The sequence below is a fragment of the Mastomys coucha genome, unplaced genomic scaffold, assembly GCF_008632895.1.
Source record: "Mastomys coucha isolate ucsf_1 unplaced genomic scaffold, UCSF_Mcou_1 pScaffold23, whole genome shotgun sequence".
In the NCBI taxonomy this organism is placed as follows: Eukaryota; Metazoa; Chordata; class Mammalia; order Rodentia; family Muridae; genus Mastomys; species Mastomys coucha.
Window position 1 is genome coordinate 100,066,435 of NW_022196906.1, and position 27,261 is coordinate 100,093,695.

General features: G+C 52.3%; 1 protein-coding gene across 2 annotated transcripts in view; it reads left to right on the forward strand.

Annotated features, from left to right (window-relative positions):
- Positions 1 to 15,128, forward strand: part of Poc1a (POC1 centriolar protein A) — a 75,677-nt gene extending 60,549 nt beyond the window's left edge. For both annotated transcript variants that reach the window (XM_031343980.1, XM_031343979.1), the window contains one exon: positions 13,139 to 15,128. In XM_031343980.1, coding sequence (XP_031199840.1) covers positions 13,139 to 13,237 — 99 coding nt within the window. In that variant the 3' untranslated portion in view covers positions 13,238 to 15,128. The remainder of the gene's footprint in view (positions 1 to 13,138) is intronic.
- Positions 15,129 to 27,261: the final 12,133 nt, after the last annotated feature.

The window sequence follows — 27,261 nt, forward strand, 5'->3', positions numbered from 1 at the left end:
CACAGAGAGGCAGATGTCAGTGTGTAGCCTTGGCTGGCCTGGTACTCAACTTAAAAGACTAAAGGTGTGTCCTACTATGTGTTTGCTCACCCTTGGAGGACTCTGAGCTCACTACATCTATACACAACGCACACCTGCCCCATGGTGTCCACATCACTCACCCCATTGGCCTGCCTCAGTCATTTTTGCTAACAAGCTGAAGCCAAGAGCAAGAGCAAAAAGGCCTGGCCACTGTGGCTGGGCTTTGCTTCCTAAGGCTTCCTGTAGGGTGAAGCATCTGGTGCAGCAGTCAGAGGCCCGTGGAGTGGCCATCCCTGCTGTTTCTGCATAGCTGGCTGTCCCACTTCCCGTGTTGTCCTTCCGAAACATAGATGTAACCACTGTGCTTGCCACCTTTCTTTCTTCTGAGGTAGGCAGCAGACACCAGGAGTTCTGGTCGAGCCAGGGCTTCCCATGAGGCCTTGTGAAATCTGCTCTGCTGCCATGCCAGGCTTGTCCCTCATGGCAAGACCCGAGGACTCAGTCCAGAACCCAGGGCTGCCACATTTGCTTGTGTGACATCACACAGCGAGTGACTCCGGCACAGGCTCTGACCTGCATGTTCTTTCCTCTTGCGTCCCTATAGTGATGCTATAGGAAAGCTAGCTAGCAGGCAGGTAGTCTTGATCAAGCTCAGCTCTCCATTGGCTCCCTTTTGTGACACTATGGACTCAGAATCCTGCTGGGTGGGGCCCTGCTACTCTCAGGAGTGTTTGAGACTCTGGTTTTCTCTTCAGGACATAGGGTGGAGTGTGGAGTGGAGCGTGGAGTAACCTGGGAGCCTGGAAGGCTTATGTGCGCAGCCCAGCACAAGCTTAGCCAGGGGCTCAGTGGTTCTGTTTCAGGAGCCGACAGCAGAGTTATTTTTGACTTAAGTTTCACATCTTGCTGCTTTTTAAAAATACCAAGCCATGAAATTCTTGCAAATTCTTGCTCCAACTGTTTTTTTAATAGCATGCAGTGCTTTGGGCCAGCCTCAGCCATGTGGTGATGTCACAGTTGGGTCCCTATGGCTCATAGAAACTGCTAAGCTCTAATCCAAGGCTTGAAATTTAAGCAAGAAGAACCAGGCCATAGAAGCTCTGCTGATTTGGGGCTCCTTGGCAGTTATGTTTGCCAGATGTTGAAGTCCCCAAGCTCTGCTGATGTCATTCAACAAGGCCAAGGGTTTTTGTTTGATTTGGGGATTTAGATACCTCTACCCACCCCCACCCTGCTTAATGGGCTACTGGGGTAAAGTGTCTACTTCCACACTAGTGGGAAAGGTGGGATGGCTGGCCCACACCACTATGCTATGGGCCGAGCTGCAAGACTACTTTGTGGGGCTTTCAATGTCCTTCTTTGTCAGGTAGGCCAGCTGTCATTCATAGGAACAGACTGAATTTTTAAGTAGTTAAACCATTTTCCCTATGGGTCCTCTCATGGAATCCCAAACCCAGTTTGTAGGGAAGGTACAGAGCAAGCCTCGCGTGCCTTCCAACAATCCCTGCTTACACGAGGGGACTTGTTTGTTTCCACCAAGACCGCCCTCTGCACATACGCGTTTGCTAACAGACATATCTATCCACACATAGGCAGTCCAGAGTGAGTTTCTCATCCTCTCCATAGGGGCATTCCTGGGCTACCCTTTCGGCACAGTCAAGTTCAGAATGGCCTGAGCCCCTGCCACTTGGAGACAAGAGGCTTGTTTGTCTCTCTGTTAAGAGGTTACGGCTTGGGAGACAAGGGACTCAAGACATTGTATAATCTGTGGTGGGGACAGGCTCCATGCCTGCCTCTAGCTAGTTGCAGACACTCCGGGGAAGAATAAGAACATCTGTCTGTTCCCCAGCTTCTCCTCCCCAGCCCTGCTGCTGGCTTTGTTATTCAGTCCACAGGCTCCTGTGGCTTTACAATAGGGAAGGGTTGGGGAGGCCATTCCCTCTTCAAGCACCAGCCATTCTGCAGCCTCGCCTTACTAGCTGCACTCCAACCCAGTTTGCATTTGGTACTGCATGGAAGGCCGGATGGCAACTCCCTTGGGGATCTGGCAGACAGCTCTTGCTTTCCATCTTCCATCCTGTCTGCGGTTGTGGTGAGAAGTAAGCCCCTCCCCCAAAGAAGCTGCAGAGTGGAGTGGACTGGGCTGTGGCTGTGGCGTCCTCTGGAGCCGGGAGTGTTCACGGTCGGTCATATGAGATTTCTTCTGAGGCTCCAAGCTAGAGTGTGGGCAGGCTGGAAGATGGTGAGCAGGAGTTGGGAGCAGGGACACATGAGATGTGTGCATGGAGCCCCCTCATTCTGGCTGGTGCAGGAGGTGCTTAGAAATGGGTCTGCTCTTGTTCATCTAGAGCCCTCTAAAGGAAGGGTCAAACACAGAACACAAGAAAGGGGCCTGTGTAAGCTTTGTGTCAGGCAGCTGCAGACAGACTGATGCTGCTTTGAGATTAACGGAGCCACAGCTGACCCTGTGGGCAGCCAGGTGCTCTCTCTGCTGAAGTTCCATTATACCAAAGCCAGGAAAGCAGGAAAACCCGTCAGGCTTGCTATTCCCCTCCACTCACTCTGACCCAAGCCTGTAGGTGAGCACAAACCCTTTTCATACCATGGGGGCTGCAGCAAGAAGAGAAAGTGGAAGTGTTGAGGTTAGATGGAGGTCTCTGCCTTGTCCTGATCTTGGCCTGGCTGCTGCCTCTAAAACACTCCAGGCAGCGAAGCAGATTTTCTCTGGTGGGTCCAAGTGGCAGAAGAAGCTTGTGAAAACCCACCCTGATGACACACGCCCTTCTCTGTCCCTGCAGCTGTCCTGTTGGGCAGGAGCTGCAGCCAGCTTGCCAGGCTGCAGTGATGTTTTGCAAGCCTCCCAGCTACCGAGCAGTCTCCCAGGCTTAGGGATGTAAAAGGTGGCCAAGGTTCATGCCCCTACGTAGCTCTTTTGGAATCAGTGTAGAGTCAGTGTAGCAGAACCTCTGGATAAGCATGCCTGCATCCTGTACCTTAGATTCTGTCAGACACCTGGCTTCCCAGGTGGTGTTCCCATGGCTGGCAAAGAGAGGTATCTAAACCCAGGTCCACACTGGGGGGCCGTTTTGGTCTCCTCTGGTGTGAGCAGTACTCCATAGATCGCAGGAGCATCTGGCTTTACAAGTGCTGAAGGTGGGTCCTTTTATAGCTTCTTCTAAGGAGAGGCTCTGCTTATTTGAGAGGTGGAAAGAGGAATTGCTATGAAGCCATGAGAAGGTAAATTAGTCAAAATTCCTTAACCCCGTAGCTAATCCGATGATAGGAAATAGCATTTTGTGTACTTCCCTAAGAGAGCTAATCCTCAGTAGAGATGAGGACTGGGGCAGGCGAAAACATCAGAGAAATCCTATACCCCTGAGATAATGTGAAACAGAGCCAGGACCCATGGGCTCTGGGAGCCAAAAGCTTGTATTGCTTGCAGCAGACTGTGGGCTGGGGGTGGGTGGGAGGTAGTTAGAGATTGTGAGAGATTTCTGTAGTACTTGTGTTTCATGGGCCAGCTATGTATGACCCTGGGTACTTCAGCATTACAGATGTCATCATAAGAGAGGACCTCCATTCCTTCCCTCCACAGTTTCAGCCTTAAAGCTGTAAGTCATCAAGTCAGGGCTGATGGGAAGAGGAGGGACCCACAGATCCTTCAACTCCAGCGCTGGTGTTGTCTTCCCCCATTTCCTGCTCTCCTGAGGTCGGGGGAGGGGCTCTCCCAAGGCCAAGCAGTGGAGGGCCATGCTTGGGGTCTGGTAGCTGGTGTCTATCACCCACCTCCCTCCCCTGCCACACTTAAGCTTGCTCCATCCAGGGATTAAAGTGAACTAAGTGCTGTCCAGCGTCCAGCCTTGGGCTGCCCTTTGCTGTCAGGAAACTGCGTCCTCTATACTTTCCCAGCACTCGGGACTCAGCATTTGTCCATCATGTACTTTCTAAGTGCCACCGGTGTCCTAGAACAGGAAAACTTGGAACTTGTCTGTGAACAAGATTTATACAAAACCCTGCCCCTTATGTATGGACACTAGATGTCTGACTGACAGGCTGTTTGAAGGCTAGCGTGGGCACCCTCAGTTAAAAGCCCCTGTGCAACAAATCATTTGATGTGGGCTGTGACCAAAAACCTGGGAAGGGCCGGGCGGTGGTGGTGCACACCTTTAATCCCACCATTTAAGAGGCAGAGGCCAGCCAGGGCTACACAGAGAAACCCTGTCTCGAAAAACCAAAAAAAAAAAAAGAACCTGGGAAGAACTGGACTCAAACCAGTGGCCTGTCCCCAGGGAACTAAGTTAGCCCCTCTAGTTCCTAGTCATCTTGACATGTAACTGGCCAGGGCACTGTACCTGTGCTTGCTAGGGACAGGGTAGAACTGGGACGGGCTGCCTACTCGGCATCTGTACCTAGATTTAGTAGCTCCTAAGACGTCACACCAGAGAGAGTCCCCACTCATTGCTTCTGTTTTAGATGTTGAGAATCTGAGTAGAGTCAAAACCACATGATAGGGAGATGAATTCCACATTTTCTGTCTTTAAAATGAACAAAGGAGTTAGATGTATGTAGCACACACCAGGTTCTTGGAGCCAATGGCCATTCCTAACATTCTCCCAGACCTACCACTTTTACTCATAGTGGTGTGCCAGGGTAACTGCTCCTTTTTTTTTTTTTTTAATGACACCCCTTAGCCTCTAATAGACTCCTGTATTTGGGGCAGGGGGGGTTATTTGGGAACCCAAGACCCTTCAGAGAGACCTCCTAGGGAAGCCCAAATCAACCACAGTCCTGGAAATGATTAAGAACAGTTTTCCAAGCTGGGCAGTGGTGGCGCACGCCTTTAATCCCAGCACTTGGAAGGCAGAGGCAGGTGGATTTCTGAGTTCCAGGTCAGCCTGGTCTACAGAGTGAGTTCCAGGACAGCCAGGACTACACAGAGAAACCCTGTCTCGAAAAACCAAAAAAAAAAAAAGCAGTTTTCCATCGTAAGGAAGCTGTATGAAGCCACAGACCTCCTTGCTCTCCACTGGCTCAGACCCTCCTAGCACTGATCACAGGAAACTCTCTTTGGAACTTTAGTATGTCCCAATATCCCAAAGCCCAAGCAGGGCAAGAGCTAGGGGCATCACGTTGCCCACAGTGCACCCTATTTCCACCCCTACAGTCTGTTGAAGAAACATGAGTTATTTAAGTGAACAGTGCAGTAGCTTTGAGTGCTGTATTTTACATACAAGAAAACTGAAGTCCTGAGTCCGGAAACGTAGTGGAGGCCAGTCAGCTGGCTGGTCAGGTTCAGGTGTGAGCATGGACCATCGGAGTCTGGATCCTGTTCTTTTGTCATATAGGCCAAAGCTTCTCACTGAGAATCCCTGTGACATTTCCCAGGGGTTCACACCCCTGCCCCAGCCACACACAAAGGAGAGGAAGGCAGGCCCCAAACATGAGCTGGGGCCAGGAGGGGTTCTTGGGAGAGAAGTTGTACCTGGGCTTCAGGAAGCAGTAGTGGCCACAAGTGCCATTTGAGTGTCACACACAAGGAGTCTGACATCTTGGGTAGAAAGGGGGTGTGTGGAGGCAGTGGGAAGGATGGGAATCAAGGGTCACCCAGGACAAGGGGTCACTAGGAAGCTGAGATGTGGGTGTTGGGGGGACAGATAGGAGGTAGCCCCAGAGCATGGCAGGGAAGGCGTGGGTCCATAGGCTGCCTTGTGCTAGCACAGAAGGACCCCTTCTCTCCAGAGCCCTGCTGTGGCTACCTTGGTTGCTATGAGACAGCTGAGTGCTACCTTCTGCCCAATGCTGTAGAAGATCTCTGTCTTGTCCTAGACTAGGGAAGATGTCCCAGGCCCAGGCTTCCCTGCTAGACTTCAGTTACTCCTCCTTTTGCCCAGGCAGAAGGCATGTGGCTGGGTGTTGGCATTCCACTTCCATCTGGCTGCCTGGCTTAGCCACCTTGCCCACTTCTGTGTTGCCTACTTTGCAGCTCATGGAGCAGGCCCGGGGCGGGGGGTGGGGGGTGGGACCTCCTCTCTGGAATCTACTATCTCTCCCAAGAGGGCCCAGGGTTCTCCTTGGAATAAGACCTGACCACAGGGAAGTGCTCTAGCCAGGGTGGGCAGTAGCTGCTGGGAAGAAGGTCCCCAGAGCTGAGTGGGGAGTGGGGTAACTGAGGGAAGCTTCAGTGAGTCCTGCGCATGCACAAACCCTCCTAAGAGTCTAGCCATGTATCTGAGAAGCATAGCTAGAAGGCTGGCCCACCACATGCCTAAGAGCTCACTTCTTAATTCCTGCTGAGATCTACATCACCTACCATCGGTGACGGCAGAACACTTTTGCCAGAACTCAGCCCTTGCAGACTTGTGCTGGTCACAGCCATGTTTAGAATCCCTCGGGAACCAGAGCCCCTTGTACTGCGTGTGGTAGGCCTTCTGCACAGGTGGTGACAGTGGCAGAGGGAACAGTAACTGCTAGAGGTTTGTGGCTCTTGAGTGTGTGTCATTGGTCCGTGTTCTGAAGAGCCTTCCATCCCTCTACTTGTGGGACCGGGGGTGGGGAGTGGGGAGTGGGTCAGGTCTTCACCCAGCGTTCCTTCAGCCATCAGCAGTACATCTTTCCTGATGGTACTGCTCAGACCTGTGGCTTAGTGACAGCGATAGGAAACAGGAAGTGGAAGCGTCCTCCTTCCCTCTTCTTTTTGGCTAGGACCCTTACTTTAACTTCCTTCTTTCTTTTTTACTTTTCTTTTTTAAAATTGTTTTGTTTTGTTTTTCTTTTTGAGACAGGGTTTCTCTGTGTAGCCCTGGCCATCCTGTAGACCTCTATAGACCAGGCTGACCTCAAACTCAGAGATGCGCTTCCTATGCCTCCCTAGTGCTGGGATTAAAGGTGTGTCCCAGCAACCTCACCACCCGCCCAGCCCTTATTTCTGTCATAGCTCTCGTCCTACCTGACCACACTGGCCTCCTGGCTGCCAGGCGTCCCTTGGCCTTTCCACTCATCCTGTACTTGAGGAGCACCACGATCTGCCACCTGGTGACACGTGTCAATCTTCTCCCAGAGGTGGCCTCCCCAGCACTGAGAGCTGCAGCCTGAGGCCCAGAGCCCTTATGTCAGGGGCACCATCCCAGTTGGTAACATTCGCTGAGAGTCTCCGCTCTCTTGCCCTCTTCCCAAACACACAGTGAAATGTGGGGTAGAAGGAGAGATAAACAAGAGGAAGAGTTGTAAAAAGATGCAGTGTAAGCCCGCCTTGAGAAACCAGGCCAGTGCCAGGTGGTGGTGGCGCACGCCTATAATCCCAGCACTTGGGAGGCAAAAGCAGGCAGATTTTTGAGTTCAAGGCCAGCCTGGTCTACAGAGTGAGTTCCAGGACATCCAGGGCTACACAGAGAAACCCTGTCTCAGAAAAAAAAAAGAAAAAAGAAAAAAAAAAAAGAGAAACCAGGCCAGAGAGGGAAAGAGGCCAGTGAGACTGTAGGGAGGGTCAGTGGTGAGGAGACAGGAGATGGGCAGGAGGTGGCCATCAGGAAGTAGAGGGGACAATGACAGGCCCACACAACCCAGGGAGAGAGCATGAGGGTGTCAGGGGCTGTCAGGGGCCACTCACTGAGGTGGGGGGATAGCCACACAAGTTGTACCTGGCCTTTTCACTATTTCGCCTTCCCTAAGGAAGAAATCTAAGTCTTGGATTCTGGACTTTCTCATCCTTAAAATGCCCAGAGAACCCTTCCCTGGGAATTTGCAGGGACCACCAGCACAGTGTGGCCACCTGGGAGGCCCTGTGAACTCGCCCTAGCTTCCGAGTTACAGCAGTCAGAGAGGCCAAGAGCCCCTCAGCCACCTTAGGCCTGCGAGATCCTCAAGCCCAGGCTCTGGGCCATGCAGGGCATCTGGTCTGGCCACTGTGGGTTCTTGGTCCTGTCAAGGACAAGGTAGGAGCTGGATTCAGCTGTTTGGGAGTCCCAGAGATTTCTTGGGATCCTAGTGGGCCTTCAGCAGACGCCTCATAACTAATGCAGGTACAGAAGGACACTTTCCCTGCCACTGGGGCAGGGGAGTGGGGCAGGGGAAGCCACTTGGCTTCTTTGAGAATCACCATGGTTCTTAGGTGACTAAAAATAAAGGCTATCACTTTAGAGTTAGTTCCTTTTCGACTGTTCAGAAGGCCCTTCAGGGTGTTACATAAAATGTCTTACTCGCCTTGAACCGTGAGTGAAAGAAGCCACATTTGCCTGGGGAATGTTGCCCTAACCGGAGGCAGATCACTGTCTCCCCTCCCCTTGCAGGAAAATCAAGATGGAAATAGAATACCATTGTTGAGCCTATCCTAGGAGGATTTTCCTCCAGAAGCCCAAGATGAGTCACACTGGCAGCCCCACCCCCTGCCCCAGCTCCTAAATCCTCACTTGCTATGCCGAGCCAAGGGCTGGCCCAGCCACTTGTCACTGCGCCCCTGGGTATTGTCCCCAGCACCTAACTCCCTTCCTGCTATCTGTTCACCTACGCTGGGCAGTCCCTCCCTGGCCAGCTTCCACATGGTTCGACAGCACCCTAGATTGTCCCTTTCTTCCATCAGGGGCTTGTGGAGGCCCTTTCCGCCCCTCCTTGTGTCCCCCTCCCCTCCTTTCCCCCCCTCCAGCTCTCCCAGCAGTGAGGATGGACTCTGAAGAGCTTATCCTGCTGTTCACTGTGCCTCCTCTAGACCTCTACAAGGCCTACTGTGTCCCTCCATCCTCTCCAAGGGACCTCACACTCCCTGTCTCTCCTGGGCTTTCTTCTCTAACCTGACTCTCTCGGCTCACTCTCCAGAGAGGTCTCTAATTTTGTCTATTTTCCTCCAGGGCTTCCCTTTCTCCAGTCTGAATCCCGCACCCCCACCCTCACCCCCTCCATTCCACCTTGCCTTCCCACAGCTCTCAGCAGCCACATCCTCTCACACTCTCCTGCTGCTCTGAGGGCTGTGTCGCCTGAGGCCCTCTCTCCTCGATCCACTGTGTGAGCTCCTGTGCTTCCTTCATCCTTCCTTCGTTCTCTTTAATTATATATGTATGATGCACACACATACTTGCACACACATACACGCTCACACACACACACACATGCCTGTACACGTACCACAACATGCATGTAAAGGTCAGAGGACAACTCTGGGGATTCAGTTCTTTCCTTTACCCATGGATTCTGAGGATCACACTCAGAATGGCAGTCTTGTGGCTTACCTGAGGCACCATCTCACCAACCCGACATTTTTTTTTTGTCTTGCTCCTTATGGCTTCTATAAAAATTCCAAGTCTAGGTGTTTAGGCAAATCAAAAACCATTTGCCTGAGGTTTGGGGAGAGGATGCTGGCGATCTAGAACGTATGTCTCAGTGTTACCAGGTGTGTGACAAGGCTGGAGTCAGGAGCTCTGGAGAACTCCACCTTCTCTTTGAGCTGCACATGCTTAGACAGTGGGGCTGGAAGTTATGATAGGTGTTCTGCCCCTCGAACATCTGCAAGTTATTCTGACACACTTCCATCTGAGGGCTTGGAAGGCGAGGTCTTACCTGACTCTGTACTAAAGAGCGTCAAGGCAGGTAGGCTATGGAGTGTGGACTCCAATATTACAGGTATACTCTTTTTTTTTTTTTAAGATTTATTTATTTATGTATATGAGTACACTATAGCTGTCTTTAGACACACCAGAAGAGGGCGTCAGATCTCATTACAGATGGCTGTGAGCCACCATGTAGTTGCTGGGAATTGAACTCAGGACCTTCGGAAGAGCAGTCAGTGCTCTTAACCGCTGAGTGGTCTCGCCAGCCCCCGCAGGGGGGCTTTTATTAAGGTCCCATTCACATTCTGGGTAGGGTCTTATGCCCAGCCCAGACAGATCAGATCCTCTGTGACAGGAGACTCCCATGGGGTTGAAATGAGGTGAGCAGCTAGCCGCCTGTGTGACCAGGCTCCCCTGCAAGGCACTGGGCAGAGTCCTCTGGACACTGACACAATGCATACTTACCAAGCCCTCTGAGTCCCCGACACTGGTGTAGACATGTGCTCCCTGCAGGTAAAAGTCCCACTATGAAAAGGCCACATGAAATGGCTAAGGCTAGTCCTTATCAGGGGATCCCCAGATGTCCACCATGATCCCCCAGATGTTTTGTGCTTCCTCCTCTACTACCTGGCAGAGTAGCAGCAGCCTATCCAGACCACTCCAATGCTGTGACCTACGCAGACCCCGCCAGGGCTTGCTTCCTTACATCACCATGCTAAGTGTGTAATTCCACTACTCGGATGCCCTGGTGGGGCCTTTCCATTGCGGGGAAAATCCTCTCCTGAGTTGGTAGAATGATCTATCTAATATGCACAAAGGCCTAGATTTGATACCTAGCACCCAAGTGGGCATTAATCAGGCATGGTGGCTCATGTGTGCCTGTGATCCTAGCACTAGGAGGAAGAGGCAGGAAAACTTCAAAGCCATCCTCAGCCTTATAGAGAGTTCAAGGCCAGCATGGGCTACAGGAGACCTTGTCCCAAACAAAGGAAAAATAGGAAGAAACAAATCTAGAATTTTTCTGGAAAAACCCACAGTTCACATTAAAGTGGGTTGCAGTCTCACACAGATACCACAGTGGCAGTCAAGACCGTGGTTCCCAGGGCCCAGCTCTGTCATGGGGACCATTGTTCTTAGTGAAAATGAATGCACGTGTTTTATTGGAATGGGATCCATGTAGAGGGGAAACTATCAAGCAAAGCATGCCAACAGCATTCTAATGTACAGATATCTAGAGAGCCCCTTCGGCCCAGGCCCATCCGTAAGGCTCAGAACATGCTAAGATCAAGTGTATCTTGGAACCGTCTAGTGGTTATTCCTAGTGGGGACTGCCACCCAACTCCCTGGCAGAACAGGCTCAGGGCAGAGGAGAGAAAGTGTAGTCCAGATGCAAAGACGTCACGACTCTTCAAGCTTGCCTGGTGGAGAGTGAAGCTTGAGAATAGTAGTGGGAGCTGGGGGGGATGCAAGTGCAAGGGGTACACTATGAAGTGTCCCTTGTCAGACTTGGTGTTCTTGTTTCTCATCCCAGAACTGGAAGGGTTGAGGCAGAAGGATTGCCACAAGTTTGAGGTCTGGAGTTCATACATTAAGGCTACATAGCAAGGAGAACCCCTTCAGAACTGTATGCAAACGTGTCCCCAGTGGGCCCGGCACCCTCCAATTATTCTTTTGTTTTGTTTTGTTTTGTTTTTGTTTTTGTTTTATTTTGTTGTTGTTTGTTTTTTCGAGACAGGGTTTCTCTGTATAGCCCTGGCTGTCCTGGAACTCACTCTGTAGACCAGGCTGGCCTTGAACTCAGAAATCCGCCTACTTCTGCCTCCCAACTTCTGGGATTAAAGGCGTGAGCCACCACCGCCCAGCTTTTTTTTTTTTTTTTAATAAAGTTGGTTTTTTTTTTTAAGATTTATTTATTATATGAAAGTACACTGTAGCTGTCTTCAGACACACCAGAGGGCATCAGATCTCATTATAGATGGTTGTGAGCCACCATGTGGTTGCTGGGATTTGAACTCAGGACCTTTGGAAGAACAGTCAGTGCTCTTAACCACTGAGCCATCTCCCCAGCCCCATTATTCTATTTAATCTAATATGGACACACTTAAGGACCACATCCCTGCCGGGCTAAAGTATGGGCCTCCCTCCCATGGAACCAAGTAGAGGCCCCCAGTACTGCCATTGGTCCAGCAAGTCTTGTTCTGTTAGGTCTACAGTCTCTGCATTTGGAAATTGGGTTCCTATTAAAAGTTTAAGAGGGGAAGGAAAAAAAGCAGGCAGAAAAGGAAATGCCGTCAGTCCTGCTCCCTCATGGTGGCCTTGAGTCCCGACTGTGTGTCGGAAAGGGCTGCAAGGAGACAGGTTCTGGCAGTGCGAGAGTTTCACATCGGCCAATGGAAACTTGCAGGAATGCTGCTTGGGCCAGCCGGGGGCTCTTTCCACTTTTACGAGATGCAGACCCATTCCTCCGTCCTTGGCTGGCCAACTTGGAGGTGTGAGTTCTTTGCACTTAGCTCTGCCTCTGGGGTCCAGTTCATCATCTGCAGACAGTGAATTTTCAGGTTCTGTCCTATGACCTCCCACCCCTGGCCAGCTCATAAAGAAGGGGCCAGCCATCAGTTGGAGCACCCTCTGTGACAGCTGACATCCACACAGGATGCTGTGAGAATTTATAGCTGCCTTGAAGGAAGAACTCTTCCTCAAAAATGTCTGTTTTATTGAGTGTGCGAAGGCGTCCCTTCTGCTGAATCAAGCTCAAGCCTTCATGGAGCCTCAGGGAATGAGATAATAGCTCTTGAGAAACGTCACCTGGCCTCTCTAGTGACAGTGGGAACCAAGCTTGCTGCGCTTACATGCGGTGCCCTTATCCTTCATTTGTGCAGTAGGCACTTAGCAACCTTCCATGGTGGGAGTGAAATGACCGGCAGAGCCTCGGTCAGCTTATCCTGCTAGGGTAAAACTGGTGGGCCAGGTGGATTGACAGCCCTCTGTGGAGTGTACAGCTGCCCAAAGCCAAGGGAGGTGGACAGATTTCCACAGCCTTTGTGGGAGCTCTGTCTGCAAGCCTGGGCTTGGGCCATGAAGTACACGTAGTCTTAGGTCTGCTGGGTGTGTGGAAGTAGTCCCAATGAGGCACGGTCACTTGTCAGTGATCACCCTGATCCTCACCCCCAGGTGGCACTGTCTCACTCTGTCCTCACAGAACCCATACAAGTAGAGCCCCCACTCTGGGCTTGGGCTGGTGAGGTGGATGACACTCACTTCCCAGCTTTGTCCCTGCCAGCCTTGGAAAGTGTGCCCTTAGCATAAAGGGAGGGCTCTGTTCTGGGCAAAAGTACCAGACTAGGGCTCAAAATTCCTTATACCAGGGTTGTCTTGGGGGAATGACTGAAGGCTATAAAATCTGCCATCTGCCTTCCCTCTTCCTGCCCACAAACTCCAGAGATGGGCACAGAGGGCAGGCAGAGCCCATTGGTGGGAAATGAGGCACCTGGCATTGGGTTCCAGGCTGAAGTGGCTTCTAGTGATCCCTAGGGCAGCAAGGCAGGCCTTCCATCCTGAGCCTGATACCTTTTGTTTTGCAGACAGTGTCCATTCTGGAACAGCGGCTGACACTGACAGAAGACAGGCTGAAACAATGCCTGGAGAACCAGCAGCTAATCATGCAGAGAACACCTCCGTGATGAGGGAAGCAAGGATCAGGAGCTCAGTGGATTGGGGGGACAGCAGGCCAGGGATTTGTATGGTGACTTGAGTAAATAAATAAAGGGATCCCACCTGAGGGAGCCACATCTTACCCAGTCTGGGATTGGGTGCCCTCCCCCACCCTGCCAGTGCTCTTTGTACCTGGAAGCTCTCTGTCTGACAGTGGGAAGCTCCCAGTGGGCAGAGCCACACAGAAAGGAGACTGGAGACCCAGAAGGCAGGGCCACACTCAGTTTAACAAAAAAGAGCCATTTGTGTTTCCTCAGAATCCTAAAATGGTGGCTCTCTCTCTCCTCTTCCTCCTCTTCCTCCTCCTTCCTCTCCTTCCTCTCCTTCTCTCTCCTTGCCAGATCTTCATTTACCTCACTTTCAGCCTCCTGACTGGTTTCTAAGTTGACTGCTCATTGCTTAGATGGGCCAAGAATTTCTTTCCATTTGACCCCTTCCCTGCCTAAGGTCCCCAGGGAGCCCACCTGGGTCAGGTTTGTTCAGGAACGAGCTAGGTGGGTGGAATAGGTAGGTCCTTTGCAATGGCCTTAATTTCTGTTACCACATATATTCACCAGGACTCATGGCTTCTTCCACTCTATATGCATGAGAGTAAAGGAATCTGAAAATTAAAACTACTTTGCCTGATCTTGTACAGGAATGGCTTGTTCTGGGTAAGACCTATTGAGCCCTCCCATCCCAAGGTCCCTAAAGGGAGAGCCACAGCAGCAGCGGCAAGTGGGGTACTTAGAGACCAAGGACACCCTTGTTTGCAGCTGTTTGGGGTACTGGGGTGCAAGCATAGCCAAAGGCCCTGTGTACTACCCATACCCTCTTAACTGGCCTCCATAGGGATGCGGAAGCCCCAGGAGTCCGTCCTGTTTCCATTCATTCCTGAGGGCTTCCCGGGGCCTCTTCCTCCACATCTGGACTGGGAAAGCCATAGTGAGTGCTTTTCCATGTCTGAGTTGCTTGTGCCTTCAGCCTTGAGCATCTTGGGGCTTAGCCAATCAGGGAGGTCCTTAGCTTAGCTTACTTCCCTGCACAGAGGTGGGTCGGAAACTGTCAGAACCGGTGGTTAATACAGTCCCAGCCCTTGCAGCTCCAAGGAGAAGCAGAGCCTGAATGTCCTAAGAGTTCAGGCCGGCAAGAGGGCCAGTCTGTGTTGATTTCTGACAAACTAAGTGTGGGAGGTTGCCTCCTCTAACTTCCATTAGGTGAGGGAAGCTGAATTCCAGGGTCAGACCTTGGTCCTGCCCCTCCCCCAGCTGTCCCTCTTAATACTGTGGTCTAACCTCTCTGGGGCTCTGAGTTTTGAAGTAATGGCCCTATTCCTCCCAGTGCCGAATACTGGCTCAAGGGAACCTGTTGCTCTGTCCAGTCCCACTAGATGGCAGAGCCTATTGTCAAAGACAGCAGGTAGGGAAGAGCTGGGGCTCTCATGGTGCCCTGAGAAGCTGCAGTGTGAGAAGCTTGGTGGCCTCTGGCAGGAAAGCCACTCAGCTGCCCCTAGGGATAGTAAGCACCCCATCCCATGAGCCTTAGCTGGCAGCCAACTCAAACGGCACAGCTTGTGTGGCCAGCCTTGTCATCCCTCCCCCCTTGACTCCCTGCATGGCTTCTTTTGGTGGAGTCAGGCAGAGTGTAGATAGGCCCACATGGGAGCATACACCTTTAATTCCATCACTCAGTAGGCAGAAGCAGGCAATCTCTTAGCTGGAGCCTGGTCTCACAGTAAATCCCTGTCTCAAAACACAGGTAGGGGCGGGAACATCCATCAGCTTCCATCCATCCTTCTCTGCTTCCTGGCTGTGGGTTCATGGTAACCCGCAGCAAACTCCTACTGTGCCGAACTATGAGCCAAATAAAGCTTTCCTTCCCGAGGCTGCTTCCCAAGTCTTTGTCAAAGCAATGGAGAAAGTAAGAGAGCTGCCTCCTGAGGTGCTTCTGCAGCTCACACACCTCCCTCTGGAGAGCGCCAGGGACCTACCTCAGGATGGGTTCCCCAGCCTACATACGCTGCTCTTGGAATGAGCAGGGATCTTTACTTCAGTTCCCAGGGCAGATTTACAAAAGGCTGAAGCTCATTCAAGACCAAGATCACCCCAAAGGAGCTGGGTAGTGGTGGCACACACCTTTAATCCCAGCACTCGGGAGGCAGAGGCAGGCGGATTTTTGAGTTCAAGGCCAGCCTGGTCTACAGAGTGAGTTCTAGGACAGCCAGGTTCTCTAAACCTTGTCTCGAAAAACACAACAACAAAAAAAGATCTCCCAAGGGAGTTTTTTTTTTTTTTCCCTACCATGAGACCCAACTCAGAACCTGCCTGAGTTGGGGCAGGGTTCTACAGTTCTCTTACCACGGGGCACTGGCTAGCTACACTGCCATTTCCTACCTTTGTGAAGAAATTCTCTGCTGCCTGAAAGGGACAACTATCTGGAGTGGTAGAAGGGCCAACACAGGGGCCTGGGTGGCCTGGTCATGTAACTGGGCCTTTCTTACAGCATTTATCTCCCAAAAGATACTACCAACCCTACCTGATAGCTACTCTTACCCCGCCCCCTCCCTTCTGCTACCAAACACAAAAGCATCCCCTCTGGAAGTTTAGCCAGGGACTCTGTACTGGCTGCTTTTGTGTGTCAACTTTACATAAGCTGGAGTTATCACGGAGAAAGGAGACTTTCTTGAGGAAATGCCTCCATGAGATCCAGCTGTAAGGCATTTTCTCAATTAGTGATCAAGGGTGGGAGGGCCCATGCTGGGTGGTACCATCCCTGGGCTGGTAGTCCTGGGTTCTATAGGAAAGCAAGCTGAGCAAGCCAGGGGAAGCAAGCCAGTAAGGAACATCCCTCCACAGCCTCTGCATCAGCTCCTGCTTCCTGACCTGCTTGAGTTCCAGTCCTGACTTCCTTTGGTGATCAACAGCAATGTGGAAGTAAGGTGAATAAACCTTTTCCTCCCCAACTTGCTTCTTGGTCATGATGGTTGTTCGGGAATCGAAACCCCGACTAAGGCACCAAATCTTGAATTTCAGTAACTGAGCTCCCAGAAAGGCAAGCTGTAGCTCCCAGCTGTACTGTACTCTGTCCTTATCCCTCTCTCCCTCTAAGAAGTAGCTAAGCTGCCATGGCCAGCTTCTCCAGGTTCCAGGGCTTGGACCTGCACTTCTTATCAGAGAAGCAATGGTGGCAGGCTACGTGGGCTTTGATAAGCACCATGCCAGGAAGGCATTACCAAGCCTGATCACATTGACTTACACATCCGGATCACAGTCCATCCCTGAGGGAAGTCAGGGCAGGAACTCAAGCAGGAGCATGGAAGCAGAAACTGAAAAAGAAGCCACGGAGAAACACTGCTTGCTCTCCATGGCTCAATCAGCATTTTTTTTTTTTTAAACAATCCAGGATCACTAGCTAAGGGGAGGCACCAGAGGGGAGCTGGGCCTTCCCACATCAATCGTTAATCAAGAAAACGCCCCCCAGACTTGCCTATAGGTAGGCCAATATGTTGGAAGCATTTTCTCAACTGAGGTTCCCTCCTTCCCAAATGACCCTAGCTTGTCAAGTTGACCCAAACTAGCCAGCACATATGGCAAGCCCACCTGCCCCTCATCTTTGACTTCTACCCCAGGGGCATCTAACAGGTGGGTTTCAAGGGCCCCCACAGGCCTGTGGCCATTTCATGGTCTCCATCAGAACTCTCCTGGGATCTCTGTCATCTGACAACTTGGCTGTGGCTCAGGATTTCTTCCTGGTAGTGGGCAGGGGCAGCAGCGCAGTAGCACAGCTGACATGTTGGTCTTCATCCATTGTGCAGGTCCTGGCTCTGTGGTCCTGAAAAGTCCTCTATTTCCTGGCCTCCGGAAAACACTCAGAATGAGTGTGGACAACATAGGACTCTTTACCTTAGAGCTGGGTCTCTTTCCTGGCACTTGGCTCTTTGTGTCAGTGGGGACAGGGGACTTGGTTCCAGGGTCTCTCTGGCTCAAATTCTAGGTGTCCTTCATTTCCTAGTCCAAGAGCTCCTGCCCCCGGCTTCTCCAGGGCCAAGAAGGAAGTGTGAGGAGGTAAAACCTCCTCTGCCACAGGGAGGCTAGCACGGGCTTTGGGGTGTATGTTTGTGATTATCCGGAATCCCGGAAACCCAGCCCGCTGAGCAAGCGAGCGAGCACATGGTGAGTCACGCTCACCCTCATCCCAGCTCCCTGTCATTAACCTCATCTTCCTAATGATTTGCTCAAGATAGGCCCTTGCCAGGCTCCAGCCTAAACTGGAGTGTGACCATGTGAGGACAACCAGAAGCACAGGGGCAGTTTCTCACCAAACAGACCCAATCCACCTGCCCCACCCCACCCTGGGCTGCTGAAGAGGAACACTGTGTTTGCTAAGGGAGCACTGACAGGCTGGTGGCGGCAGTATCCTTGCCTTCAGAGCCTAATTCCACTTCCTGTGAACGCGGCTGCATGGGCATGGGGCCTGGTTCCTTTGCCTGGGCTCGCTCCCACCACGCTGAGGAAGTATCCCTCTAAAAGCTTCACTTTGTCTTTTGGCCCAGGCTGGGGTCATTCACAACTATGCCAGGATGGGCCTTGAACCATCCCCTGAGTTCTTGCAGCCTAGCTGCTAGGGAGCATGGGGAGCCAGCCCCTTCTGCATGTGGAAACACTCTCCAGAGAACTTATTTATAGAGCAACGGGAGGTGTTAGGTGAGGCCACCAACCTGATGGACATGGCTGGCCTGTAGTCAGGTGTGGAAGAAGCCCCAGCCCTCACCCTTCCCCCACCCCTCCCACTCCTACTGCCTGGAGAAGTCTGATCCCGGGGAGGAAGGGGAGAAGCCTGCTTTCCTACCGCTTCCTGTTCTCAGCCTCTACTTCTCTCTCTCAGGCACAGCCTGTGTTCCTGGAAGGGGTGCTTTAGTCTGTTCGGTGGGCACCCCCGCGACAGAGGTTGGACCTACAGGTCAGGGTCCCCAAGGCAACACACACACCAGTGCCTCATCCATCTCCACCTTCCAGATGGGCATCGCCCAGACCTGTGTGTCCCCTTGATCTCCAGGGCTAGCCCTGGCGGATGGTAGTAGGCACACTCGATGCTCATGCTCAGGGCTGGGATGCGATCATGCACTCAAGGCTTGCACCTAGTGATCTCTCGCCAGCCCTGCGCAGGATCCAGCATCTTGTCCCCATGACAGCTGCTGCAGAGTTTGCCCCTCAGAAGCCTCTGAACCCTGGAGCTGAAAGCAGTGTGTTAGTTAGCTCTCCTGCCTCTCTGGGCATGAGCTCACATGCACCCACACCTATGCCTGCTCTCTGGAAACAAGGTATGTCCTGTCCTAGTAAATGTGACTGCTATGGACTCTGGCAGGAGCTGGGAGACTGACCTCTATTCCGAGACTGCCCCTGGAGTGTCGGTTGTGAGCATCTCCCCCAAATAGTTGGGATGCACCTAGAGCAAAGCCAGTCATGAGCTCCCACAAGGATGCTCACAGCCCTGTGAGAACTGGCAAGTCTCCTGCTGAGAACCAGTGCCTCTGATCTGAAGAGATGAAGTCCCATAGACCCCTCTGATGGGAGTAGAAGTCTCAGGCAGGAATGCCAGGTGAGGACCACCGACATCGCCAAGAGCGTGTACCTGTTCCCCTCCTGCAGATTAACAGAAAGGCCAGCAGCAAGCCAAGGCCTGTCCAACCTTTCTCCCATGCTTGCCCCTGACAGCACAGCACTCAAACTGCCCAAAAGTCAAGCAAAGAAAAGCAAATAATGAAAGCTCGTAAGACAGCTCACACCACTCCTGCTCGGCCTCCAAAGACAGGCCCAGGGGGCCCTCGCTTTCATGGTGTATTCTTCATCACTCAGCTCCAGAGTCCCTGCAGCCAGGAATGTAGGACTTCACCTCCGCGCCTCCGAGCCAGCACACACACAGTGACAGCAACAGTGTTCTTGTCGGAGACAATCCACAAACAGTTGGGAGAGCTGGGTTTCTCTGCAGTGAAATAAGACCCACGGCCCAGGGAGTAGATAGAAACCCAAGAGGCAGGCCTGGATTGTTGGTGCCCACCCCCACCCCGTGGTAGCTAACTGGGGCTCGGCCAGTATTCCTAGGAGGGGTTCCATTGTGCTCTACAATGCTTCAAAGGTCACTGCCCAAATGTCACACACCTTTTACTGGACTCCACCACCCACCACAGACCAGCATGGCCTCTTCCCAGTGGCACTTCCAACCATCAGACCCATCCTGGCACCTCCACACAACCCCATGCGCCAGGCCTTTCCTGTGAGTGCCAAGGTGGGGTCCAGACTGGTGGTGACTAGTTCCTCAAACCACCAGGCCTGGTACAAGGACAGGGCTTGAGAGGACAGCTCTGTCACTAGTCCCTGCAAGTGAGGAGGCTTCTATCCCCATCCTCTCCTGCCCACTGGCTCCTATACCCCAAACCCCTGTGCTCCAGGACCTAGACAAGCAGAGCCAGGATTTTGGCTTTTTCTATCTGAGAGAAGAGCAGCCTCCTTGGGGCCTCTTGCACCACCCCCGTCGGACCACTGGCCTGGGGCCTCCTGCAGGGGCCTGGGAGCCTGCCTGCCAATCTGGGGTGCGGTAGAGCTTCTGGGGACTGAGCCTGCCTTGGCTTCCTCCACAGCCACATGTTTCCAATCCCTTCCCCGGCCCCTCTCCCCATCCCCAGCCCCTTCCCATTTCCGCTCAGCCATTCACTCCATGTGGAACTCATTAAGAGACCCTCAGGGCTCGTAACCCAACTCTGGCCTGGGCTCGGGGAGGGTACTCAGTCCACAGCCCCCATGCTGAGACTCAGCCTCCCCATGTTCACCCCACAGCATCTCTGTCTGACCCCGAGTAGCTCTAAGCCGAGACCACAAAAAACTATGACCAGGAGTCCGCCGCCATCCTGAGGAAGGAAGTACAGCCAGGCTGTGTCGGCTCTTCCTGTTCTCTCCCTGTAAATAACCCAGCCTCCTCAGTAAGTACTCCAGCCTCCTCAGTGAGTACCCCAGCAAGTGCCCCAACCTCCTTGGCAGCTTGATTAGGAGCCCTGATCCTAATGGGCAACTGGACCCGTGTAAAAAGCAAAGCTCAATGTCTCTGAGAGAAGATTTTGAGGCTTCTGAGCCACCAACTTGATGACCTTCAGCTTCCTGTCTGAAAAATGGGAAAGTCCAGGGAAGAAATCAGTGCCATGTAGAATAGCCACCAGGCAAACATAAGGCCACATTCTCCTGAAAGCCCGTTCCATGGAGGTTGTGTATGCATAGACAGACAGACAGACAGACAGACAGACAAAAACCTGATGTTGATCACTCTGATCACCAGAGTCTGGGAAATACCAGGATGAGTGTGTAGAGCTGACACCCTCCCTGAAGGACTTGTCAGAGCCTTCGATGCATACCTACGCAGTGGAATTGTTTCCAGATGTGTGTGACCACACGACCTTTTGTGTAGAGGTGTACACAGCGAGCCTAGAGTTGTGTGGAATCCATGCTGGAAAGTACTATAGGTAAGACAGTCAGAGGCCCCTAATAAGAAGACTCCCGTGGAGCTGAACAGTAATTTCCTTGTGGCTCTTAGGAAAGGTGGATACTGAATGGTGGTGACAGCTACGGAGGGAGCAGGAGCCCGTGGGGGGAGGGGACGTCCATGGTCAAGGCAGGAGGCTGAAGGAGTCAGTCTAGGGCCCTGATGACTCTCCACCTAATCTTCCTTCCTTGTGGGAGAACAGGCAAGTGGGTGGGACAGCACTGGGTGCTGAGGCCCCGGCCGTCAGGCAGGGCCTTTCCCATGCAGTGAGGCCTGCACAGGCAGGCCCAGGGTGTTGGGAGTGTCCATACTGCCACCCCACAGCAACATCAGCCTGGGGATGGGGCAGCCACTGGTTCAAGGTTCAAAAGAGTTCCTTTGTCTCCGCTTTCCACCCAGAGCCCACTCTACCTACATGCTGACAGAGGTGCCCCTCACCTTCCTGAATCTCTGCTCCAGAAGGCCTCCCCACCAGGATCCTCCACTAGTCTGCCCTCTCTCCTGTCTGACTGAACACAAGACACTCAAGAGGGATAAGCAGAGAGGGCACTGATCCTGTCTCATGGGGGCTTGGCATGGCACCTTACAACCCACTTTACAGAGAAAAGAAACAGGTTGGGGAGAGGCAATGATGGCTTCAGGTTGGAACCAGTGACCTTAGCTTAGGCTTTACAGTTTCCACCTCACCCTGTCTCACCCTACCCTGTCTTGAAAGTCACAAGGACCTGTACTGGCAGGTGTCAGTACTTGATCTTATCCACCGCAGTTTGACCAGGCCAAGACTACTGCTGCATAGAGAGAAGAGGACAGAGTCTGCCCAGCCAGCCCTCTTGGCTACAGAGAGCTTCTCTGGTGTAAGAACCCGCCAGGCTTCCCTCTTGCCTCTGGGAGTTAGCTAGGCAGATGGAGAGATGGAGGGCCACGGGCTGGAGCCCCACTTGGAGCCATCCAATTGACAGCATAGCCGCGCCTTTTCAGCTCTCCAGGTCTTTGTGTGGTCCTGAGGGCCGCCTGGGAGTCCCACATCTGGGCAGAGGCTGGGCCCTGAGGAGTCTAGCCACTTTTTGCCCTGAGTTCCTGCATTGGGACAGTGTTCCTGGGCCGCCTGCTGTTTCAGAATCTGCAGAATGCCTAAAGTCAAGCACCTCCTTGGGGCCCTGTCCCCTGCCCTGGGGTCCAAAAGCTCTCTTGTTCTTCCTCCTCCTCCTCTTCTTCCTCTTCTTCTCCTTCTCCTCCTCCTCCTCCTCCTTCTTTTTTCTCCTCCTACTCCTCCTCTTCCTCCTCCTCTTTACTTTTTCTTTTTTCTTCCTTTTATTTTTTTTTCTCGATCTGGCCCAAAGAGTATTTATTTGTTATATGTAAATACACTATAGCTGACTTCAGAAACACCAGAAGAGGGCGTCAGATCTCATTACAGATGGTTGTGAGCCACCATGTGGTTGCTGGGATTTGAACTCAGGACCTCCAGAAGAGCAGTCAGTGCTCTTAACCACTGAGCCATCTCTCCAGCCCTATTTTTATTTTTTTAAGGAGACAGGATCTCACTATGTAGATCTGGATGTCCTAGAACTCACCATATAGACCAGGCTGGCTTCACAGAGATTAGAGATTCCCTGCCCCTGTCTCCCAAGAGCTGGGATTAAAGGTATAGTAGCAGGCTACTATACTCTGCCTGGCCCATGCTGTCTTCTGAGACGTCGTGAGCTATAATAGCTAGATGCCTGGAGAAAGACCAGCGGCTTCCAGCAAAGCTCGCCTCCTACCCCTCCTATCCTCACATTCGAGATCAATCAGAGCTCATTGAATCTCTGCCCTGCCAACAATCTTTTGCATGTTTCATGAGGTGGAGGGGGCCTGCCTTGGGAGGGACACTTGCTAATGTACCAGGAGTAGGATTGGGTGCAGCCAGGCCAGATAGCACATCCTCCCACCCCAACCTATTTCCTGGTGTCACCAACCTGGGGTCAGGCCACCTAGCTCCAGGACAGCCCAGCTTATATGAGATGTAGTAGGTGTGACACCTGGGACAGGGACCTCAAGCCGGCACCCATGTCTGGGCCAGGCCAGGTGGTTCCCAGGCCATTTCCCTAGCATCATCATTGTCACCGTCATTGCCACCATCAATGCCTCATGGGAGGGATTCCTGAAAAACAGGGCTGCGTAGGCTGGTAGGGAGGGGAACAGACAGGCCCAGGCGACAGGCAGATGCTAATGAGGCAATTAGGCCTAGCTGCTACAGAGAGACCTGCCCACCCAAGACAAGCCCAGCCCAGGCCCCTGGCACATCCGCCAGCCCAGGCCAGGTGCCCTGGGAATTCCTGGCCTGCTCCACCCTCACCACCTCAGAGGTGGGACTGGCTTGATAGTCAGGAGCCTTTACACTCCCATCTCCCTAGTTCAAAAACCACGGTGAGTTTAGAAAGATAGAAACAGGGACCTCTAACTCCATCGCTGCTTTTTGCAAATGAGTTTGAGGGTTTAGCAGGGCCCCAGCCCATCTGAATTCTCTGGCTGAGGTAGCCATAAAAGGACCAGAAGCTTGATGCCAGAGGCCAAGGCTGGCATGGTGAACAGTGGCCGGCAACCAAATACCATGCTCCCCAAAGATGTCCAGGGTGGGCTCATGGGAGTGCTGCCCCTAGCCAGCTGTCAGAGAGGAGGGAAGGACAGAGTGCTTGGAATTTTGGAAAGAGGGATACTTCAAGACAGTGGCCCCTTTCCCTCTCTGCCCAGCCTACCTCTGAGGCCCAAGAAGAACTTCAGCAGCCTACTTGATTCCCTTGGCTCTCTAAGGATGACTTCAGTGTCAGAAGATGGGGTATCTGGCTGAGTCAAAAACCTCCCACATCCCTCTTTCAGGTTTAAGGGGTGCTGGTATGGGTCTGGAAACCAGGCTCAGGATCCTAAGGATTTGACATTCACAAAGAGGCTAGAGTTCTGGTCCAGCCTGCCGAAGAAGGGTATGCCGTCCTGTTCCTAGCAGGGGAGGGACAAGCTCTGACAGGGACTTGAAACCTTTCCCTGGGGAAGAGCAGAAGCTAATGGCATGGAGACTTTAGGTTCCAGGGAATCCTACTGAGCAACTCCAGGTAGGTCAGACGGGACATACAGAAAGCCACGTGAGGAATGGAAATCAGGGGGCCACTATAGCTATACCATGTGGCAGGGGAGGCCCCAAAATATTTTAAGTCACAGTGAGCACGTGCTTATGGCTGACAATGTAGAAGCATGCTGGGGTGAGTTCTAACCCCGACACAGCCACTTTGTGGGTATCTACTCAGGTCTAGAAGGGGACAGGAGAGTCTGGGGAAGAAAATGAAGGCAGTCAAAGGAAAAACCTGGAAGATACGTTCTAGCACACCTGTACACCCAAGCTCAAGAACTGACAAAGGGGTCTGAGAGGAAGCTGGGTAGACCTTGTCAGAGTCTAACCAAAGAGAATGTAGTAGGCAGCTGAGAGCCCGAGGTAAAGGACAGAGTCAGGGCTAGATTGGCCAAAGGTGGCAGGGGTGGGCACAGCTGAGGCTAGGGCAGGACCAGGTAGCTCACTATTATTCTTAGGCATGCTGGGGGCAGTGGATAGCAGAGCTATAGGGCTCGAGACAGGAGCCTGGATAGGGATGGAGGGACCCACGGGAGAGGTCAGAAGGCTGGGCTGTGGAGTAGTACCCGAGTCCAATAGTCTCCAGGGCCTGGGTGCATTACCCATGTTTGCTGTAGAAGTAGAAAACCACCCTGCGCCTCCCCCCATGGGACTGCCTCCCACTTCCTGTCCTCCCCACTGTACTGGTCCTCTGACCTGGGGGTTTGGGGGCAGAGCAGAGGAGCCTGGAGCCCGATGAAGGCACCTGGCAGAGAACCAGGAGTCTGGATTTTAGTCCGGGCCCAGGCCTTGGCCACAGCTTGACTTGTGACCATGGGCCTCAGTTTCTTCATCTGTCGGCAAAGCTGGCAGCATTCCCAGAGCTGACACAAAGCCCAGATGCAACGCCAAGAGGGAATATGTTAGACACAGTCAGATGTGCACCTGGCCCAGTAAAGCCCAAGGGGGCTGGTGTGTGGGAACTCATACTGGGAGCCCCAGGCAGTCCTCCACCCTCACCCTAGCCCGCCCTTCCCACTTGCTCATGTTTCTGTGTTTCCTTCCCATCACCTGGGCCACCATGACTCACCCCAGACCCTGTGGGTATGTGAGTAACTGGCTGGGACCAGAGCCAAGCCAATGGGCAAGATACTTCCCTTCTTGTGCCTCAGCTTTCCCATCTGTAGAACGGTCAGAGCCCTGCCCCACTCACCTCGTTGAGGACTGTGGGGCAATCGCAGGGCTGAGAAGGTGAAAGCAAGGGATGGTGTGGAAAGAGAGCAGTGCAGGTCTTGCCTGCCCGGGGCTGACCGGCCCCCTGTCTTCTCAGGGATACCAAGAACTTGGAGTGGCCAGTGGGAGGCCTGGCTTGACACTGGCTGGCAGGACTCTAGAGATAAAAACAGATCAGACCATGGGACCAACTGTCTTTAAGTGGGTAAAGGATGGGAACGGCAAGACTCTATAAGGGAGAATTTGAAGCTTTGATCCTACTGTGACCAGGCAGAGAGACCTCCTGTGCTGGGGGCCCCTCGGGAACCAGAGATGTGATGGGCATTGTGGGATGGACAGAGAGTATCCTGAAGTGAGATTTGAGAGGTCAAGGCCAGCCGTAGGTACAAAATGATACCCTTTCTCAAAAACAAAACGGTCTCCGGGCAGTGGTGGCGCACGCCTTTAATCCCAGCACTTAGGAGGCAGAGGCAGGTGGATTTCTGTGTTTGAGGTCAGCCTGGTCTACAAAGTGAGTTCCAGGACAGCCAGGACTACACAGAGAAACCCTGTCTCGAAAAACCAAACCAAAAAACAACAACAACAAAAACCCAAAACAAAACGGTCTAGAGATGTAGGCAAAGTGCTCATCTACTGTGCGAGAGCTGGTAAGTTATCTCCACAGTACCTGGGAAGAAGGTGGGATGAGTTCAGAGGGTAGGGACAGAAGCCCTGAGTCTGGAACAGGGAGTGGGAGGGTTAGATTGACATAGGTGAGGTGGTGGGGAGAGGCCAGAGCTGGTATGGCTGTGAATTAAGAGTCCACTATAAACGTGGCTTGTTTTTGCAGTACCAGGGCCTGAGTACGGAGTCAGAGAGCAACTGTGAGAATGGGTTCTCTACTTTTGTCATGTGAATCCCAGAGATCCAACTCATACATACAGCCAACCACAACCTCAAGTGCCTGTATCCGATTAGCCACTTCGCCAGCCCCTACTTTTTATTTTTGAGCCAAGTTCTCACTAAGTTGCCCAAGCTGGCCTTCAGTTTGCTCTATAGTCTAGTCAGGTCTTGTGACCCTCCCACCTCAGTCTCCTGGATAGCTAGAGACTACAGACTTTCACCAGGACTAACTGCAAATGGGTTTTACGTCCTTTTTTCTTTTCTTTCTTTTTTTTTTTTCTTTTTCGTTTTTCTGGTTTTTTGAGACAGGGTTTCTCTGTGTAGCCCTGGCTGACCTGGAACTCACTCTGTAGACCAGGCTGGCCTCCAACTCAGAAATCCACCTGCCTCTGCCTCCCAAGTGCTGGGATTAAAGGCGTGCGCCACCACCGCCCAGCTACGTCCTTTTTTCTATCACAATTATTTGGTCTGGTAATGTTTGCTGTAAAGAATGTGAAGCCAGGGGGCTGGAGATATGGCTCTGCAGTTAAGAGCACTGACTGCTCTTCCAGGGGTCCTGAGTTCAATTCCCAGCAACCATATGGTAGCTTACAGCCATCTTTAATGGGATCTGATCCCCTCTTCTGATGTGTCTGAAGACAGCTACAGTGTATTTATATACATAAAAATAAATAAATAATTCTTTAAAAAAGAAGCTAGGGTCTGGCTTAGCAAGAAGTGCTGCAATTGACTAGTAATGTCTGCCTGGAATAAAACATGGATGACTACCCCATAGATTCCTGCCTCCTATTTTCCATTCTCAGACTGGCCTCTGGAGATGGGGACTCCATGTAGAGGGGTCTGCCCTGTCCTGCTGGGTAAAGAGGACTTACATTTGTCTGATCTTATCTGAATGCCCATTCCTCTGTCGTGTATCTTTTGTGGCATAGAGCAGGCTCTCCAAAAGTGTTTGAGAAGAAGCAGGTGGGCTGGGCAGTGGTGGTGCACGCCCTTAAACCCAGCACTTGGGAGGCAGAGGCAGGCAGATTTCTGAGTTTGAGGCCAGCTGGTCTACAGAGTGAGTTCCAGGACAGCCAAGGCTATACAGAGAAACCCTTTCTTTCTCAAAAAACCAAAAAAATATAATAAAATAATAACTTCAAACCACTAAGACCCTAAAAATAGCCAATAGGAGACAATGAGTCTGTCGAGTAGGGGTAGGAGTGTGGTTCCCACAGGGTTGGTGGGACAGCCCCTCCGGCTGGCCTGTCTGCCCTACCTAGCAGGAGCAGCAAATGCGGGGGGGGG